The following is a 20,724-nucleotide window of genomic DNA, read 5'->3' as shown; positions in this document are numbered from 1 at the left end:
ATTGACTAGACCAAAGCAGCTCTAGTTTCTGATACAGAACATATGTCATTCAGTTATCGACATCTACTCGCCCACAGAAAACCATACTTAATAATTTAGAGCCATTTTAGGCCCACAGGTTGGGAACCATTGTGTTGGAGGAAAATTCTGAGAGTGCCTCGGACCACAGAAGATCAAACCAGTCCATACTCCAGAAAATAATGCCCAGCTGCTCACTGGAGGGAAGGTATTAGAGGCAAAGATGAAGTCCTTTGGCCACATAATGAGAAGACAGGAAAGCTTGGAGAAGAGAATGATGCTGGGGAAAATGGAAGGAAAAAGGAAGAGGTGGATGGGATGATATCCTTGAAGTGACTGGCTTGACCCTGAAGGAGCTGCGGGTGGCAACAGCCAACAGCAAGCTCTGGCCTGGCCTGGTCCATTAGGTCACGAAGAATTGGAAGCAACTGAACAAACAAAGAACAACAAAACAGAGAAATGTGTGAAGATAAAAAAAAAAACATTTGGTTTCTTTTCATTTTTAATTTAAACCATGGTTTGTGAAGAGATCAAAGAAGTGCCACACAGAATCCGAAATCAACATGGCGGAAAAGCTAGAAAGAACAGCATGAGGTCAACAGGCTAGACTGCAAGGAAGCCAGCAGCTGGGAAACAAAAGTTGTGCTCTTTTAGGGGACGCAGTGATGATATCCAACCTGTCCTGCCCCAGCCTCCCTCCTCCAATAATGCAGAGGCCAAGGCAAAGGTGCTTGTCAGTGTCTCCCTTTGGGAATGGAGCCGCCCAGCCTGAAGTCTCCCGTGGAGAGGAAAGTGCTTTCTCTGATGAACTCTTCTCAAGCAGGCCAGGAAGTGCACTGTCCCTTGGGCCACACGTCACTCCCTAACTGAGCCCTGCTTCGCTGCCGCTGTCCTCATCAACTTGCGACAAGTCCTTCTCCGCGTCTCTCTTCTCCACAAAGTTGAGGATGCGCCGGTTGGCTTGGATCAAGAACTGCTGCTGCCGGAAATAGACCTTCAGGGCTCCCTTGATGGCCACGAAAGCAATGCCACCCTGCCGGCAGGGAAAGAAATATTATTAACAAAAGACCCTTCGCATAAATGTACATCAGAGTAACTTATTTGCAGCAGCGTGACCTGGTACCAGTAGCCCAAAGAGAGAAAGAACAAAAACACACAGACCAATGTTATATCTTCCATAGGAGGGTTTCCTCTCTAATAAAATAATATGGTTGCACTATTTACAAGAACAAGATTTCCATAACACAAATAAACAAATACATAGTAGGTTGTTATAGGTTGTTTTGAGTTTTCTGGGCTGTCTGGCCATGTTCCAGAAGCATTCTCTCCTGACATTTCCCCTGCATCTATGGCAGGCATCCTCAGAGGTTGCGAGGTCTGTTGGAAACTAGGAAATAGGATTTATATATCTGTGCAATGTCCAGCGACATTCCACCCTGGTCATTCCACAGATATATAAACCCCATTTTCTTCACTTCTGAGGATGTCTGCCATAGATGCAGGTGAAACGTCAAGAAAGAATGTTTATGAAACATGGCCATACAGCCAAGAAAACTCACAACAACTCAGTGATTTCGACCATGAAAGCCTTCAAGAATACATGAAATACATAGTAGCTTCACACACAGCAGATTTCACACTGGAGCTTTCTCACATGAGGCTTCTCTCATATTGAGGTATACCTCACTCTCCTCAGGACGACACTAGCTTTGGCCCACTGACTCTAACAGGCTTCGGCCTACTCACACTCAAGGGTCTGGATAACAAGCCTTATGAGGAGTGGCTTAAGGAGCTGGGCATGTTTAGCCTGAAGAAGAGAAGGCTGAAAGGACACATGATAGCCATGTATAAATATGTGAGAGGAAGTCACAGGGAGGAGGGAGCAAGCTTGTTTTCTGCTTCCCTGGAGACTAGGACGCGGAACAATGGCTTCAAACTACAAGAGAGGAGATTCCATCTGAACATGAGGAAGAACTTCCTGACTGTGAGAGCCGTTCAGCAGTGGAACTCTCGGCCTCGGAGTGTGGTGGAGGCTCCTTCGTTGGAGGTTTTTAAACAGAAGCTGGATGGCCATCTGTTAGGGGTGCCTTGAATGCAATATTCCTGTTTCTTGGCAGGGGGTTGGACTGGATGGCCCATAAGGTCTCTTCCAACTCAATATTCTATGATTCTATGATTATGCAATGCTTTTGATACAAAAGCAAGCAAGCAAACAAGCTTGGCTCCTTCACTCTAAAAACCAGAACTGAACCACAACCTCTGGGCAGGCTGGGTTAATGGTGTCATGGCACTGTAGCAGAGAAGCTGCCTTGTACCACACTGTGATTCCTTGGAGATCTGAGCCAAATATTGCTGCGAGTTCACCTGGCTAAAGCCCCCGGTGGCACAGTGGATTAAACCCCTGTGCCGGCAGGACTGAAGACCGACAGGTCGCAGGTTCAAATTCGGGGAGAGGCGGATGAGCTCCCTCTATCAGCTCCAGTTCCTCATGTGGGGACATGAGAGAAGCTTCCCACAAGGATGATAAAAACATCAAATCATCCAGGCATCCCCTGGGCAACATCCTTGCAGATGGCCAATTCTCTCACACCAGAAGTGACTTGCTGTTTCTCATGTCGCTCCTGACATGACAAAAAACCAAACAAACAAAACCTGGCAGCTCTCCCGATCTCAGTACTTACCAGAATGGTACGCTGGAGGCTGGAGTTCACCCTACGGAACATCACTCGACCCACCAGGTTGGCAATGGAAGGGAAAACCAGGGCCCCGCAGAGCGTGCGTGAGATGGAGAGGTGGTCGCTCTGGTAGCGCGACTCGGCCAGCGGGACTTGTGGAATGGGACGGCTGACCCCTGGCAGGATGGGAAGAGAATCAACAAGGAGAAAATGAGGCAAGGGAGGCTCAGAGATGCAGTCCTGGAAGATTGAAATGTCCCCACCTGAATTATACAGATATGGAGTTGCAACGGATTTGTACAACAAAGTGGAAACCCCAGATATCTTCTGTGTATTATGCACCGAGTGCACAAGCCAGGGAGATTCATCCCTGCTGCCTCCCAGTTTCCCAGGGTGAGGAGGAGCGTGCAAGGCTCACCTTGCCCCAAAACTTGCAGGGCCTGGAGCTTGCTGGCGTACTTCCGCCAGACACGTAGCACATAATCTTCCCAGCGGATCATCTTCCCTAGAACCAGCATGACTGGGATGGTAGGCAACCCCATGAGCAAGAAGAGTGGGTCCGCCCGCTCCATCACGTCCAGGCCCTTTTTGTGGCCAACAACCTGAAAAAAGGAGGGGACACGGCCAGTGATTTCTAACATCAATGCGTGATGAAGCAGCCTGTGAACTTTGAAAGCTTGTAGAATTTATTTTGGATCTCTTTTTTGGTCTAGAAAGAGTATTAATTCATTTACCGTATATACTCAAGTATAAGCCGACCCGAATATAAGCCAAGGCACTTAATTTTACCACAAAAAACTGGGAAAACAGATTGACTCGAGTATAAGCCCAGGATGGAAAATGCAACAGATACTGATAAATTTCAAAATAAAAATAGATACCAATAAAATTATATTAATTGAGGCATCAGGAGATTAAATGTTTTTGAATAGTTACATAAAACTGTAATTTTTACATAAAACTTGCATACCCTTCAATAAAAATAAATAGAGTAAAATAAATGTAATAATAACAACAATAATAAAGTAAAATAATAAATGTAATAATAACAACAACAATAATATAATATAATAATAAATGTAATAATAATAATAATAATAAATTTATTACATATTTCTATCAGAGTAAAATAATTATATAACATTTATTACGTATTTATAACAGAGTAAAATAATAAACCTTGACTCGAGTATAAGCCGAGAGGGACTTTTTCAGCCCAAAAAAAGGTCTGAAAAACTAGGCTTATACTCGAGTATATACTGTATATTGCTGCTTGGCCAATGCAGCTGCCCCAGGAAATAAGATTTTCAGCCAAGTTACTGAAATTTAGACCACAGCTTGGAGATGTTCACAGGCTGGAATGTTTCCAGAGGAGAACAACTAAAACAATCAAGGGTCCTATGAGGAGCGGCTGAAAGAGCTGGACATGTTTAGCCTACAGAAGAGAAGGCTGAGAGGAGACAGAATGGCCATATACAGGAAGGAGGGAGCAAGCGTGTTTTCTGCTGCCCTGGAGACTAGGACACAGTGGAACAATGGCTTCAAATGACAGGAAAGGAGATTCCACCTGAACATTAGGAAGAACTTCCTAACTGTGAGAGTTGTTCAGAAGTGGAACTCTCTCTCTGCGCCTGAGTGTGGTGGAGGCTCCTTCTTTGGAGGCTTTTAAACAAAGGGTGGATGGCCATCTGTCAGGGGTGCTTTGAATGCGATTTTCCTGCTTCTTGGCAGAATGGGGTTGGACTGGATGGCCCACGAGGTCTCCTCCCACTGTATTATTCTATACTGATTTATTTACTTTTTTTAAATTTAGAACTCCAGGAATATCACAAGACTATTCAAGCTCTGGTGAAGAAAATCTTGTAGTTTTGCTTGGAAATTCAGATTTTACAAAATATATACTTGAAGATGAGTTTTTAAGTCCTTTTCATGGGCTGAAAAAGCCTCCCTTGGCTCATAATGGGGTCAAGGCCGGGCAGTGGAGCCTGGAAGCCATTGCTTGCAATATATATTTCTTTCTCCTCTTCCCCTCCCTTAAAGTGTGTTTTCTTTTCCAATCAAAAAAGGAGGAAAGGAGGGAAAGGAGATATAGTTTATGTCCTTCTTGCTTGTATGGCTCTTTCAAATCCACCGAATTCCCTGGCTTTTTTGTGTGTGGTTATCTATATGTAAGTCAAGACAAGTTTATTTGATGCTTATACCATAGGTCTTTCACATATAAAATAAACAAATAAATAAATACATGAAAACCAAAGTATATGTATACATTATTTATATATATGACTTTTCCCCTTACGTTTCCAAGACTTTGCAAATCCTATATAGATATCGATAAATATATAGAGGCTTCTATATATCTATATCTCTCTCTCTTTCTCTGTGTATGCATATGTGTATATATATATATAAATAAAGTTATATAGTAATTTTCCCCTCACATATTTGCAAGTCTTTGCAAATCCTGTATAGACATAATTATTTATGTATAGAGAGATACCTAGATAGATATCTATGAAAATAGATATATAGGGCTTGCAAATATTACAGGGGGGAAATGCACACACAATTATATACAGACATGTCTAGGTAGATATGAATATAGATATATAGGGCTTGCAAATATTGCAGGGGAAATGCAAACACACACACTTAGTGAGAGATGTCTAGATAGATATAAACATGGATATATACGGCTTGCAAATATTGCAAATGGGAAATGCACATATATAGAGGATTTGCAAACATTTCAGGAGGAAATGCGTATGTGAAATTAGTATATATAATTATAGATCTATATTTAGCTCTGCATTATTTATATAGGCATTGAATGTTTGCCTGTTACTATGTTGGAAGCTGGCCTGAGTCCCCATGGAGAGATAGGGTGTGATACAAATGAAGTATTATTATTATTACTATTATTATTGTTGTTGTTGTTGTTGTTATTATTCTGACACAAAAACACTATGACACAGCAAACGAGATATATATGCTGGATTTCGTATCACAAAATCACAAGTCGAACACTTCTCAAGCGTCTAGGACTGTGTGATATATTTTCGAATGATGTGCACAGATCCAAGTAAGGTGGCCTTTTGCAGTTGAAAGATCATGGTTTCATCAATGTTTATTGTTTCTAAATGCTGGCTGAGATCTTTTGGAGCAGCACCCAGGATGCTGATGACCACTGGGATCACCTGTACTGGTTCATGCCAGATCCTTTGCAGTTCGATTTTGAGGTCCTGATAATGGCTGAGTTTTTCTTGTTGTTTTTCCTCAATGTGTCTGTCACCTGGTATCGCGACATCAATAATCCAAACTTTTTTCTTTCCCACAATCGTGATGACTGGTGTATTGTGTTCCAAAACTTTGTCAGTCTGGATTCGAAAGTCTCACAGTATTTTTGTGTGTTCATTTTCCACTACCTTTGCAGGTTTATGATCCCACCAGTTCTTTACTACTGGCAGGTGGCATTTGTGACATAAGTTCCAATGAATCATTTGGGCCACAGAATTGTGCCTCTGTTTGTAGTCTGTTTGTGAGATTTTCTTGCAGCAGCTGAGCATATGATCAATGGTTTCATCAGCTTCCTTGCACAGTTTCATTTTGGGTCATCAGCTGATTTTTCGATCCTGGCCTTAATTGCATTTGTTCTGATGGCTTGTTGTTGTTGTTATTATTATGAAGTTATTGTTGATACCATGTTGTTTTTATTGGCCTTACTTTTCCATATACAGAGTTAGTTTACTGTTTTTCTTTGAAATACTGTAAATATTTAAAAACATTTAACCTACGGATGCCTCAATTAATTTAACTGTATGGGTATCTATTTTTATCTTGAAATTGACCAGTACCTGCTGCGTTTCCCACCCTCGGCTTATACTTGAGTCAAGAAGTTTTCCCAGTTTTTTGTGGTAAAATTAGGTGCCTCATCTTATATTCAGGTCAGCTTATACTTGAGTATATACAGTAACCCTTTTCTGATCCAACTGAGTAATCATCCAAAGTGATTACAGTTCCACTGATCAATCCCACTGAATTTTGTTTCGTCCGATTCAGGAAGAGATCCACCCACATGGACAACCACCTTAGGCACATTCTTCTCCCACAAAATCAGAATTACCTGCATCACTGTGACAGCTCCGTATGTGACTGCCGACCAGTAGAGCGTCCCCACCACAATGCCGGCTGCAGCAAAGGGACTCACTTTAGATAAAACCCGGTCCACTTGCTGCAAGGAATAAACCAAGGGGCCTAAAAAGAAAGGATTTTCAAAATGTGAGACCTGCAGGCATTCCATGACTTGACTCTGAGCAATCATCTCCTTTCGTTGGTGGACATTTAGGCACCCCCAGATATATTTGATATATTTCTCTTTTCTAAGGAAATCTTATGAATAAATAGAGTGAAAACCCACATGATTCATTGTAAGCTTTCAACAGTGGACTATCTGCTCTCAAGAAAGACTGGAATAGACTTGCCAGCTTTGTACTCACCCAGCTTGGGGAAAACAATGCGATACTCGGTGCCACACTGAGGACAACTCACGCTGCCTGTGCTGTTGCCTTTCTGCTTCTCGTCCAGCCACCGCTGGAGGCAGGCCTGGTGGATCCATTTGGTGGAACCCTTGCAACGGCAGGGACAGACCCACTCGGCTGACCGGTCATCGCCCTCAGTGGCAAAACAGACCCAGCAATGCCTGGGAGGTAAAGACAAGAAAAAATAGTGTTTAGAGCAGGCAATGCAGAGGCTGGGAAAGTGAGAAGGACTTAGAAGACCCAGGTTCAAGTCGTTCACTGAGACACCAGTTCCTCCTAACTAGCTTTGAGCCAGGCACTTTCTCTTTCACAGCCCTGCGCACATCAGAAAGCGGAATGTTTTGAGGAAAAAACTAGTACAAGGCCCATCTCTCTGGCCTGCCCTTGTATCCTATTACCGTACTTCCTCCTCTGCCTCTCAGATCTCGCTCCTGAAGACTGGAGTGAAGTGGTGCAGGTGCGCATGTGCGAGATCAGAGAGGCAGAGAAGGAGGTACAGTAATAGCAAAATTACCATATTGATATCAAATCTGATGCTTTTAAAAATTTTATTTGGTGTGTGTTGGAAAAGGAGTAGTCTTATACAGTGAGTATATCCCAAACTCTATATTTTAACTGGAAAAGGTCGTCTTATATGCCCAGTTGTCTTATATGCCAGAATATACGGTAATGGTATTCCCTTTAGTAACCTATGGAAGCGAGAGCTGGACCGTAAGGAAGGCTGAGCCAAGGAAGAGAGACACTTTTTAAAAATATATTTTTATTGTTTTATATTTATTTATCATGTCAGGAGCGAACCAAACATTTGTATTGCATTAAAAACAAACAAACAATCAAAACACAAAGTTTGCAGACTTGCTATTCTATTAAATGTCCTTTGACCAGTAGCTGGCCACTTGGAATGCCTCTGGTATTGCTACAGAAGGTCCTCCATTGTGGATGTAGCAAGGCTTAGGTTGCATTGCAGTAGGCGGTCTGTGGTTTGCTCTTCTCCACACTCGCATGTTGTGGATTCCACTTTGTAGCCCCATTTCTTAAGGTTGGCTCTGCATCTTGTGGTGCCAGAACAGTCTGTTCAGTGCCTTCCAAGTCGCCCAGTTTTCTGTGTGCCCAGGGGGGAGTCTCTCATTTAGTATCAGCCATTGATTGAGGTTCTGGGTTTTAGCCTGCCACTTTTGGACTCTCGCTTGCTGAGGTGTTCTAGCAAGTGTCTTTGTAGATCTTAGAAAACTATTTCTTGATTTAAGTCATTGGCGAGCTGGCTGATACCCAAACAGGGGGTGGGCTGGAGATGGCACTGCCTTGGTCCTTTCACAACTGCTCACTGGAGGGAAGGATATTAAAGGCAAAGATAAAGTACTTTGGTCACATAATGAGAAGTCAGGAAAGCTTGGAGAAGAGAATGATGGAAAATGGAAGTAAAAAGGAAGAGGGGCCGACCAAGGGCAAGAAAGATGGATGGTATCCTTGAAGTGACTGGCTTGACCTTGGAGGAGCTACAGGTGGCCACGGCCGACAAGGAGCTTTGGCATGGGCTGGTCCAGGTCACCAAAAGTTGGAAATGAGTGAACAGATAAACAACAACATCAACAGTGCCGTTCCTCTGAAGAAATAGGTTTTAGAATAATTCACATATTAGTCCATTAACATGTATGAAACATTCTGAAAACTCACTGTAATCATTCATTAATATTACTACTTTGCATCTTTAAAATTAGGCCCAATGCAGAGGCGTAGTTCAGATGTGAGGCAGCCGCACCCAATGTATGCTGCTTTTGCCATGCATTTCCTGAGTACTTAATGCACTTGACATACCTAAGAGCTTATTAAAGGTCAGATTTACGAATATTTAAAAAGACAGAAGGGGTGGGGAAAACCCTGAACAATCAGAATGCTAAAGGTAACCTGTCAGTAGATGACATTTTAATCTGGGACTTCCTGGTTTCTTGGTTAATTTATACTACAGTTTTTAAAATTAGGTATTGGTATCTCCCGAGCCATTAACCTTGCTAATTTTTCAGTGCTTGTCTTCCAATGATTCATAATGACATCCATGACTCTCCTCTCCACTTTATACGATAATTTTGTGGGTCTGGCAGAGCCTGACTGGTTTGCATCAAGCCAAACAGTTGGTTACATGGTTTGCTGAAGAGCAATTATTTTTTTGTATGCCAGTCCAACACACCACGCTATCACTCTCTATCTTGTCCATGTATACTTAGAAAAGGAGCCTGTCCAAGGGGCGTTTAACTTTACTAACTTAATGCCCTCCAACTATGATGACTAAAACTCCCATCCTTTTTGTGCCTACACAAAGAGAAACCCCATAGAGGAAGCTTTGACGCCTGCAAAGGAAAGTTTTTCTTTTTGTGAAGCAGATTTAAGGCTTGAAAGCAACACTAACCAATTCCTGCAAAGACCAGAAAAACCTTCTCACAGAAGAGAGCTCCTATCCTCAACAGCTTTCCTCAGGTCTTGCAAACTCAGGGCAGCCATGGCTTTATGGATTGAGTCCATTCACCTGAAACAGGGTCTTTCTATCTTGTCAAGGATTACAGGCAGTCCCCAAGTTACAAACAAGATCATTTCTGTAGGTTCGTTCTAAAGCTGAACTTTTATGTAAGTCAGACCAGGGACACTTTTAAGTGTAACTCCAGCCATAGATAGATAGATAGATAGATAGATAGATAGATAGACAGACATATAAATAGAGCCTGTGGTGACTCAGCAGATTAAACTACTGAACTTGCTGACTAAAAGGTCGGTGGTTCGAATCTAGGGAGTGGGGTGAGCTCCCATTGTTAGCCCCAGCTTCTACCAACCAAGCCATTCGAAAACATGCAAATGTGAGTAGATCAATACGTACTGCTTCGGCAGGAAGGTAACGACACTCCATACAGTCATGCCAGATACATGACCTTATTTATTTTTTATTTATTTACGACATTTATATGCCACCCTTCTCACCCCAAAGGGGACTCAGAGCGACTTACAAGGTTTTTTTGGGGGGGGGGGGGTTGTCGTGTCAGGAGCGTCCTGTTGCGAGAGAATTGGCCGTCTGCAAGGATGTTGCCCAGGGGACGCCTGGATGATTTTGATGTTTTTATCATCCTTGTGGGAGGCTTCTCTCATGTCCCCGCATGAGGAGTTGGAGCTGATAGAGGGAGCTCATCCGCCTCTCCCCGGATTCGAACCTGCGACCTGTCGGTCTTTAGTCCTGCCGGCACAGGGCTTTAACCCACTGCGCCACCGGGTGCTCCGACTTACAAGGTATATATACAAGGGTCCTCACTTCCTGTTCTTAACTAGTTTGTAAGTTGGATGTTTGCAACTTGGCCTGTATTGTCTTTTTCTAGAGAGTCCTCTCCTCTGATGCTGTGTCCAAAGTATGACAGTTAGATAGTTGAGTTACATAGGCTTTTAGGGACTTCAGGCCTGCTTTGTACTAGGATCCATTTATTTGTTTTTTCCGCCCTATCAAAAAAGTTGATTTTCTTCCAATTCTCTTTTACAGCCAGAGAAATGGGAAATATGAAGGCATGGGCCATCCTAACTCGAGTCTTCAGTGGCAAGTATTGACACTTCTTCGTGGTCGCCCTCCCAAGTCCTAGTTGCACTTTCTGTTTTGACTTTCCTCTGTAATCATCCCCACCTCTTTCTGAATGTAGTCCTACTTCCTTCGAGCTTGCTTTGTACAAGGATCCACTTCAAATATCGGCCTTCTAGGTGTTTTGGACTTCAACTCCCACAATTCCTAATAGCCTATGGCTATTACGAATTGTGAGAGTTGAAATGCAAAACTCTGGAGGGCCAAAGTTTGTCCATGACTGACAAAATGAATGTAAAATGAATGCAGATTGGCCCCACTTTGGCTGCCCTGGCTCAAATCCTAGGAGTCGCAATTCCTTGGCCTTCTCTGCCACTGTCTCACCAAACTACAACTCCCAGCCTTCCATAGCATCGCTTACAAGGGGTTATGCCCTTGGAAATAGAAATTGGGACTACAAATATCTTCAAACTACAACTCCCAGGACTCCACAGCATTGCTCACAGAGGGTTATGTCCTTGGAAATGGAAATTGGAGCTACAACTCCCAGGACTCCACATCATTGCTCACGACGGGTTATGTCCTTGGAAATATAAATTGGGGCTACAAGTCTCTTGTTTAAGACAAACCTTGTCAAACTATAACTTCCAGGACTCCACAGCATTGCTCACGACGGGTTATGTCCTTGGAAATAGAAATTGGAGCTACAACTCCCAGGACTCCACATCATTGCTCACGACGGGTTATGTCCTTGGAAATATAAATTGGGGCTACAAGTCTCTTGTTTAAGACAAACCTTGTCAAACTACAACTCCCAGAACTCCACAGTATTGTTCATAGTGAGTTATGTCCTTGGAAATAGAGATTGGGACTACAAATCTCTTGCCCGAGACAAATCTGATCAAACTACAACTCCCAGGACTCCACAGCATTGCTCACAGTGGGTTATGTCCTTGGAAATAGAAATCAGGATTACAAATCTCTTGTTTAAGACAAACTTTGTCAAACTACAACTCCCAGGACTCTACAGCATTGCTCACAGAGGGTTATGTCCTTGGAAATAGAGATCGGGACTACAAATCCCTTGCTCAAGACAGATCTTATCAAACTACAACTCCCAGGACTCCATAGCATTGCTCGCGACGGGTTATGTCCTTGGAAATAGAAATTGGGACTACAAGTCTCTTGTTTAAGACAAACCTTGTCAAACGAGGATGTTCTTGAGGCATAGCACTGTAGCCATAATATCGGACAGGGTGGCTCTGGTTACATAATATTGCATTTACAGTATTTCTAACATAGCACAAATGGCAGTGCTCTGCAAAACAATACAGGCTGTGAGTAAGATGTCAGCTATCAACAATACAGGCTGTGAGTAAGATGTCAGGACTCCACAGCATTGCTCACGACAGGTTATGTCCTTGGAAATAGAAATTGGGACTACAAGTCTCTTGTTTAAGACAAACCTTGTCAAACTACAACTCCCAGGACTCCACATCATTGCTCACGACAGGTTATGTCATTGGAAATAGAAATTGGGACTACAAGTCTCTTGTTTAAGACAAACCTTGTCAAACTACAACTCCCAGGACCCACATCATTGCTCACGACAGGTTATGTCCTTGGAAATAGAAATTGGGACTACAAGTCTCTTGTTTAAGACAAACCTTGTCAAACTACAACTCCCAGGACTCCACATCATTGCTCACGACAGGTTATGTCATTGGAAATAGAAATTGGGACTACAAGTCTCTTGTTTAAGACAAACCTTGTCGAACTACAACTCCCAGGACTCCACAGCATTGCTCATAGAGGGTTATGTCCTTGGAAATAGAGATCGGGACTACAAATCTCTTGCTCATGACAGATCTTATCGAACTACAACTCCCAGGACTCCACAGCATTGCTCACAGCAGGTTATGTCCTTGGAAATAGAAATTGGGACTACAAGTCTCTTGTTTAAAACAAACCTTGTCAAACTACAACTTCCAGGACTCCACAGTATTGCTCACAGTGAGTTATGTCCTTGGAAATAGAAATTGGGACTACAAATCTCTTGTTTAAGACAAACCTTGTCAAACTACAACTCCCAGGATTCCACAGCATTGCTCACGACGGGTTATGTCCTTGGAAATAGAAATTAGGGCTACAAATTTCTTGCTCAAGACAGATCTTATCAAGCTACAACTCCCAGGACTCCACAGCTTTGTTCACAGCGGGTTATGTCCTTGGAAATAGAGATAGGGACTACAAATCGCTTGTTTAAGACAAACCTTGTCAAACTACAACTCCCAAGACTCCACAGCATTGCTCACAGTGGGTTAAGTCCTTGGAAATAGATATTGGGACTACAAATCTCTTGCTCAAGACAGATCTTATCAAAATACAACTCCCAAGACTCCAAGGAATTGAGCCTGGCCGTTCAAGTGGCGGCACGTACCTCTCCGAGGCCTCTCCGGCCGCCGCCGCCATCCCCAACGGTCCCCAACCAAACGCGAAGCCCAAACAACCAAGATTTCAGTGCTTCCCGGCTGCCATAGTTGCCTGCGCATGCGCCGTCGGTCCAGCCGGGCTCTAACTGCGCAGCCCCGGCGGAAGGGCCTCTTCCTCCCGCTGAGACCAGTCTCGCTGGTACGGTGACGCCACTTCCGGTGGCTCCTCTTCAAGGCGGAAGGGAATGTCATTGGTCTTTGTGAGGCAAGACAGGGAGGAGGAAAGAGAAGTTACTTCCCTGCAGCCGGAATATTAAGTTACTTTGAGGGAGGGCTGGCTTAGGAGGGGGAAATATATTTATTTATTATTTATTTATTTACTTTGCTTATATACCGCTGTATCTCAAGCCCGAAGGCGACTCACAGCGGTTCACAAACAGTAAAAACAGTCGAAACAGCAGTGGTTCCATACAACATATAACAATTGACTTAACACATTATCCATAAATTACCAATAAGCAATTACAATGCACAATTATTACAAAAAATAACCGTACCCAATCTTCTCATCATCCAAGCGTAGTCCAGGTTCGTTGTCCATTGTTCCATTCCTATGTTCCATTACCAGATTGCACTAAATTACTCAAACGCCTGCACAAACATCCAGGTCTTCACTTTTTTGCGGAATACCATTAGAGATGGTGCTAGTCTAATGTCCGTAGGAAGGGCGTTCCACAGCCGAGGAGCCACCACCGAGAAGGCCCTATCTCTCATCCCCGCCAGCCGAGCTTGAGAAGCAGGCGGGATCGAGAGCAGGGTCTCCCCGGAAGATCTCAAAGTCCTGGTGGGTTCATAGGCAGAGATGCGGTCAGATAGGTAGCTTGGGCCGGAACCGTTTAGGGCTTTAAAGGCCAACGCCAGCACTTTGAATTCAGCCCGGTAGCAGATCGGTAGCCAGTGGAGTTGGCGCAACAGGGGGGTTGTATGCTCCCTGCGCTCCGCTCCTGTTAAAATCATGGCTGCCGAGCATTGGACTAGTTGGAGCTTCTGAGCTGTCTTCAAGGGCAACCCCACGTAGAGAGCGTTGCAGTAGTCTAAACGGGATGTAACCAGAGCGTGGACTACCGTGGCCAAGTCAGACTTCCCAAGGTACGGGCGCAGCTGGCGCACATATTCCAAAACAGCAGAAGAAAAGGCAATCCAGTTTAAGGATAGGAGATTTTGGGGAGAAAAGCAGAATACACAATGAGTAAGTTAGTAAATCATAGAATCAGAGTTGGAAGAGACCTCATGGGCCATCCAGTCCAACCCCCCTGCCAAGAAGCAGGAATATTGCATTCAGAGCACCCCTGACAGATGGCCATCCAGCCTCTGTTTAAAAGCTTCCAAAGAAGGAGCCTCCACCACACTCCGCGGCAGAGAGTTCCACTGCTGAACTGCTCTCACAGTCAGGAAGTTCTTCCTCATGTTCAGATGGAATCTCCTTTCTTGAAGTTTGAAGAAATAAATAACATATCCTTGATTAAAAAGAATGCCAGGGAAAACCTGGAAATGTTGCCCACAAATAAGAATCTTATTATTGTTATATAATTATGTTTTCACTAACATTCCTAGCGAATATGCAGTGGAAGCGAAGAACAGATTTAAAGCACTAGATTTAGTAAATAGTAATAATAATAATAAACTTTATTTGTACCCCACTACCATCTCCCCAAGGGACTCTGTGCGGCTTACATGAGGCCAAGCCCACAATACATCAATAAATAAAACAATCGATACAATACAATTTATATAAATCACATGTATTTATATGACCGCATCTTCATATATGAACCCACACGATCCCTTCGATCATCTGGAGAGGCCCTGCTCACGATCCCACCTGCGTCGCAAGCGCGTTTGGTGGGGACGAGGGACAAGGCCTTCTCTGTGGTGGCCCCCCGACTCTGGAACTCTCTCCCCAAGGACATCAGACAAGCCCCAACGTTGACAATCTTTAGGAAGAGCCTGAAGACCTGGCTGTTCCAGTGTGCCTTTCCAGATTAGGAAACTCCCGGCATCATGTCCCAAATGCACTTTATTAGAGACTAGGATTGTCTGCACATTGCACCTACCTCCAAAAACCTCTACATACCTCATGTCAAGTTCAGCACTTTTAAATTTTATCCATTACACTTGGCCTGGCCTTTAGGTTTTTAAATGCGTCATAGTGTCATTGTTTTTAGAGTTTTATTGTTTTGCTTGATGTTTTATTATTTGCTTATGAGTTTTACTGTATATTTGTATGTTGTTGTTTGTTGGCGGCCTTGGCCATTGTATGCCGCATCAAGTCCTTTGGGAGATTTTGCGGGGTATAAATAAAGTTAATAATAATAATAATAATAATAATAATAATAATAATAAACAAAAATAAGCAATAAACAATCAACAGTGACATACAAGCATTTAAAAACCAATGGCCAGGCCAAATGTAATAGATTAAAATAAAAATAATGCTGACGTGATGTGCACATTTACAGAGAGAAGTGAGGGAACACAGTCAGTCCTAACTCAGTGATAAAGTGCATTATGAGGGCATATTGCTTATAGTTTCCTTATTCTTGGAAGGCACACTGGAACAACCACGTTTTCAGGCTCCTCCTAAAGACTACCAGAGTTGGGGCATGTCTGATGTCCTTGAGAAGTGAGTTCCAGTCGAGGGGCCACCACCGAGAAGGCCCTCTCCCTCGTCCCCACCAGTTACGCCTGTGAAAGAGGTGGGAGCGCGAGCAGCGCCTCTCCAGATGATCGAAGAGATCATGTGGGTTCGTACACAGAAATGCGGTCACGCAGGTAGGCGGGTCCCAAACCGTTCAGGGCTTTGTAGATCAGAACCTGCACCTTGAATTGGGACCGTAAAATGAATGGCAGCCAGTGGAGCTCCTTAAACAGGAGGGTTAGTAACCTGGCTGCCACCCATTGTACCAATTGAAATTTCTGGGCCGTTTTCAAGGGCAGCCCCACATAGAGTGCATTACAGTAATCCAATCTGGAGGTGACTAAGGATAAGAATAGAGTCCCAGAAGAACTATGGACAGAAGTCCACAACATTGTTCAGGAGGCAGCAACAAAGCACGTCCCAAAGAAAAAGAAAACCAAGAAGGCAAAATGGTTGTCTGCTGAGACACTGGAAGTAGCCCAAGAAAGGAGGAAAGCAAAAGGAAACAGTGATAGGAGGAGATATGCTCAGTTAAATGCACAATTCCAGAGGTTAGCCAGAAGAGATAAGGAACTATTTTTAAACAAGCAATGCATGGAAGTGGAAGAAGACAACAGAATAGGAAGGACAAGAGACCTCTTCCAGCAAATTAGAAACATTGGAGGTAAATTTCAGGCAAAAATTGGCATGGTAAGAAACAAAGATGGCAGGGACCTAACAGAAGCTGAAGAGATCAAGAGAAGGTGGCGAGACTATACAGAAGAACTGTATAGGAAGGATAATAATATCGAGAATAGTTTTGACTGAATTAGAATCAGACATCCTGAGGAGTGAGGTTGAATGGGCCTTAAGAAGCAGTGCTAACAATAAGGCAGCAGGGGACGACGGGATACCAGCTGAACTGTTTAAAATCTTGAAATATGATGCTGTCAAGGTGATGCATGCCATATGCAAGCAAATATGGAAAACACAAGAATGGCCATCAGACTGGAAAAAATCAACTTATATCCCCATACCAAAAAAGGGAAATGCTAAAGACTGCGCAAACTTCTGTACAGTGGCCCTTATTTCTCATGCCAGTAAGGTAATGCTCAAGATCCTGCAAGGAAGACTCCAGCAAGACATGGAGCGAGACTTGCCAGATGTTCAAGCTGGGTTTAGAAAAGGCAGAGGAACAAGAGGCCAAATTGCCAATATCCACTGGATAATGGAGAAAAGCAGGGAGTTTCAGAAAAACATCTATTTCTGTTTTATTGACTATTCTAAAGCCTTTGACTGGATCATAATAAATTGTGGCGAGTTCTGGGGGTCTGTGGATCCCAAGCCACCTTGTCTGTCTCCTGAGGAATCTGTGTAAAGACCAAGTAGCCACAGTAAGAACAGACTACGGAACAACCAACTGGTTCAAGATTGGTAAAGGTGTACGGCAGGCCTGTCTACTTTCACCCGACCTATTCAACTTGTATGCAGAACACATCATGCAATGTGCGGGGCTTGACAAATTCAAGTCTGGGGTTAAAATTGTTGGAAGAAACATCAACAACCTTAGATATGCATATGATCCCACTTTGATGGCCAAAAGCGAGGAGCTGAGAAGCCTTCCCATCAGGGTGAAAGTGCAAAAGCTGGGTTGCAATTAAACATTAAAAAAACCAAGATTCTGGCAACCAGACTGATTGATAACTGGCAAATAGAGAGTGAAAACATGGAGGCAGTGACAGACTTTGTATTTCTAGGTGCAAAGTTACTGCAGACACAGACACAGACTCCAGCCAGGAAATCAGAAGACCTCTCCTTCTTGGGAGGAGAGCAAAGGACCAATCTTGATAAAATAGTGAAGAGTAGAGACTTCACACTGGCAACGAAGATCCGCATAGTTAAAGCAATGGTATTCCCTGTAGTAACCAATGGTCGTGAGAGCTGGACCATAAGGAAGGCTGAGCAAAGGAAGATAGACACTTTTGAAAATGGTGTTGGAGGAAAATCCTGAGAGTGCCTTGGACCACAAGAAGATCCAACCAGTCCGTACTTCAGGGAATAAATCCGACTGCTCACTGAAGGGAAGGATATTAGAGACAAGATGAAGTACTTTGGTCACACAATGAGAAAACGGGAAAGCTTGGAGAAGAGCATGATTCTGGGGGAAATGGAAGGAAAAGGGAAGAGGGGCAGACCAAGGGATGGATGGATGATTGGCTTGACTTTGAAGGAACTGGGGATGGCCATGGCTGTAGGGAGCTCAGTCATGGGGTGGTCCAGGAAGCCATGAAGAGTTGGAAGCAACTGAATGAATAAACAACTGTTGTTGTTGTTGTGTATTGTATTTTGAAGGTTATGGGTTAATGGAGGACTTCTAGTGAAGTAGTCTTTGAGAGTTTTGGTTAAGTTAGGCAGAGATGGATTTTGGGCAGATAGTGAAGGAAGTTTATGAGAGTTTAAGAGTGGTTACTACAGGAAGGTTTCTGGAAGTCATAAGGAAATGAGTTTGTGGAAACTCATAGGAAAAGTGATCTTTCTCACCTATGTGACCTCATGGGGAAGTTCCATCTTGTTGTTCAACAACTCAAACCCTTCCAGTATTTTCTGTTGGTCATGAGAGTTCAGTGTGCCAAGTTTGGTTCAATTCCATCGTTGATGGAGTTCAGAATGCTCTTTGATTGTAGGTGAACTATAAATCCCAGCAACTACAACTCCCAAATGACAAAATCAACCCCCCACCCCACCCCACCCCACCAGTAGTCAAATTTGGGCGTATCAGGTATTTGTGCTCAATTTGGTCCAGTGAATGAAAATACATCCTGCATATCAGATATTTACATTACGATTAAAAACAGTAGCAAAATGGAGTTCAGAATGCTCTTTGACTGTAGGTGAACTATAAATCCCAGCAACTACAACTCCCAAATGACAAAATCATAATTTGTTGAGTGATGGTCATTATGCACAGAGCATTTATATATATTTTCCCGATCACCAGACTGGGCCACAGCAACGCTGCCTACTCTGGAAAATGCAACGTATCATTGTCCTTCTTTAGGGGTCCCTTTCAAATCTTTGATACTGCATCTGTCATATACATATATGTGTGTGAGTGAATGGCTGGGTGGCCCGATCTTGCCCTGGTGAAGGGAGTTGGACTGGATGGCCTTAAGGCAGCATTTCTCAACCTGGGGTTTGGGACCCGGGGGGGGGGGGGGGGGGGTTGCAAGGGGGTGTAAGAAGGCTTGCCAAAGACCACCAGAAAACACAGTATTTTCTGTTGGTCATGAGGGGTTCTGTGTGGGAAGTTTGCCCCAATTCTGTCATTGGTGGGGTTCAGAATGCTCCTTGATTGTAGGGGAACTATAAATCCCAGTAACTACAACTCCCAAATGTCAAGGTCTATTTCCCCCAAACTCCATCTGTGTTTATAATTGGGCATATCGAGTATTCGTGCCAAGTTTGGTCCAGATCCATCGTTGTTTGAGTCCAAAGTGCTCTCTAGATGGAGGTGAACTACAACTCCAAAACACTAGGTGTGTGTTTGTGGCTATATATACGTGTGTGTGTGTGTATGATTGTGTGCATGAGTGTATGTGTATATGTATATATTATGTATTTTGGGGTTTTTTAAGTCTGTTCCGCTGGGGTTGTGTGTGTGTGTGTTTAGGGGTGATGGACACTCATTGGACTGTTAGGTGTCTTGTGTCGAAATTTGATGTCAATTCATTCAGTGGTTTTGGAGTTCTGTTAATCCCACAAACTAACATTACATTTTTATTTATGTACATAATAGATAATAATATAATTTAGAGTAGTATATAATTTAGAGCAGAGACATCACACTGGCAACAAAGATCCGCATAGTCAAAGCCATGGTATTCCCTGTAGTAACCTACGGATGTGAGAGCTGGACTTTAGGGAAGGCTGAGCGAAGGAAGAGAGATGCTTTTGAGCTGTGGTGTTGGAGGAAAGTTCTGAGAGTGCCGTGGACTGCAAGAAGTGCCTTGGACCAGTCCATCCTCCAGGAAATAAAGCCTGGCTGCTCATTGGAGGGAAGGATACTAGAGGCAAAGTTGAAGTACTTTGGCCACATCATGAGGAGACAGCAAAGCCTAGAGAAGACAATTATGCTGGGGAAAGTAGAAGGTAAAAGGAAGAGGGGCCGACCAAGGGCAAGATTTATTTATTTATTTATTATTTCAAAGTTTTATATACCGAGCTTCTCACCTCCAACCATAAAAACACATACAATCGGTAAAATATCAAAATACACATTACAATAAAACATTTTAAAAGCACATATATTTAAAACTACATTGGTCAGTCATCATACTAAAATCGAATATACACCGTCTTCCATCCAGATCATTGTCTCATTCTTCGAAGGCTTGTCTCCATAATCATGACTTCACCTGTTTCCTGAATGTCAGGATTCTTGGGGCGGTTCTAAGCTCTGGCGGGAGAGAGTTCCAAAGTCGCGGGGGCACTACCGAGAAGGCCCTGTCCCTCGTCCCCACCAGCCGCGCTTGTGAGGCCGGCGGGACCGAGAGCAGGGCCCCTCCGATCTTAGTAATCTTGATGGTTCGTAGGGGATAATATGTTCGCAGATGGATGGATGGCATCAGGGCCGTAGCCAGAAAAAAAATTCAGGAGGGGTTGAAATTTTCGGGGGGGGGGGGGGAGGGTTGAAACCTGCCTTCTAGCTCACGCTGAAGCAAAGAGCACAGCAGGGGGCAGAGCAACCTTCAATAGCCTGCAGGTCCGCCCCTGTCAACCACCTCCACCAAGTCTGGCCTCTTTAATGAGAGCATTCAACACCCCCCCCCCCAACTTGATT

At 43.6% G+C, this 20,724-nt stretch overlaps 1 protein-coding gene across 1 annotated transcript; it reads right to left on the bottom strand.

The window, feature by feature from the left end:
* Positions 1-502: 502 nt before the first annotated feature.
* On the bottom strand, positions 503-13,365 carry LOC132782618 (E3 ubiquitin-protein ligase MARCHF5-like). The gene is made up of 6 exons (XM_060787458.2): positions 13,216-13,365; positions 7,187-7,389; positions 6,814-6,944; positions 3,112-3,295; positions 2,700-2,869; positions 503-1,051 (listed from the first exon to the last, which is right to left on the bottom strand). The coding sequence occupies exons 1-6, from the start codon at positions 13,245-13,247 to the stop codon at positions 881-883; spliced, it is 891 nt and encodes a 296-aa protein (XP_060643441.2). The 5' UTR covers positions 13,248-13,365; the 3' UTR covers positions 503-880.
* Between the last annotated feature and the right edge of the window lie 7,359 nt (positions 13,366-20,724).

This window comes from Anolis sagrei, chromosome 7 (genome assembly GCF_037176765.1).
Source record: "Anolis sagrei isolate rAnoSag1 chromosome 7, rAnoSag1.mat, whole genome shotgun sequence".
NCBI classification, from domain to species: domain Eukaryota; kingdom Metazoa; phylum Chordata; class Lepidosauria; order Squamata; family Dactyloidae; genus Anolis; species Anolis sagrei.
The sequence above is the reverse complement of the archived record's forward strand: the minus strand, read 5'-3'. Positions and strand labels throughout refer to the sequence as shown.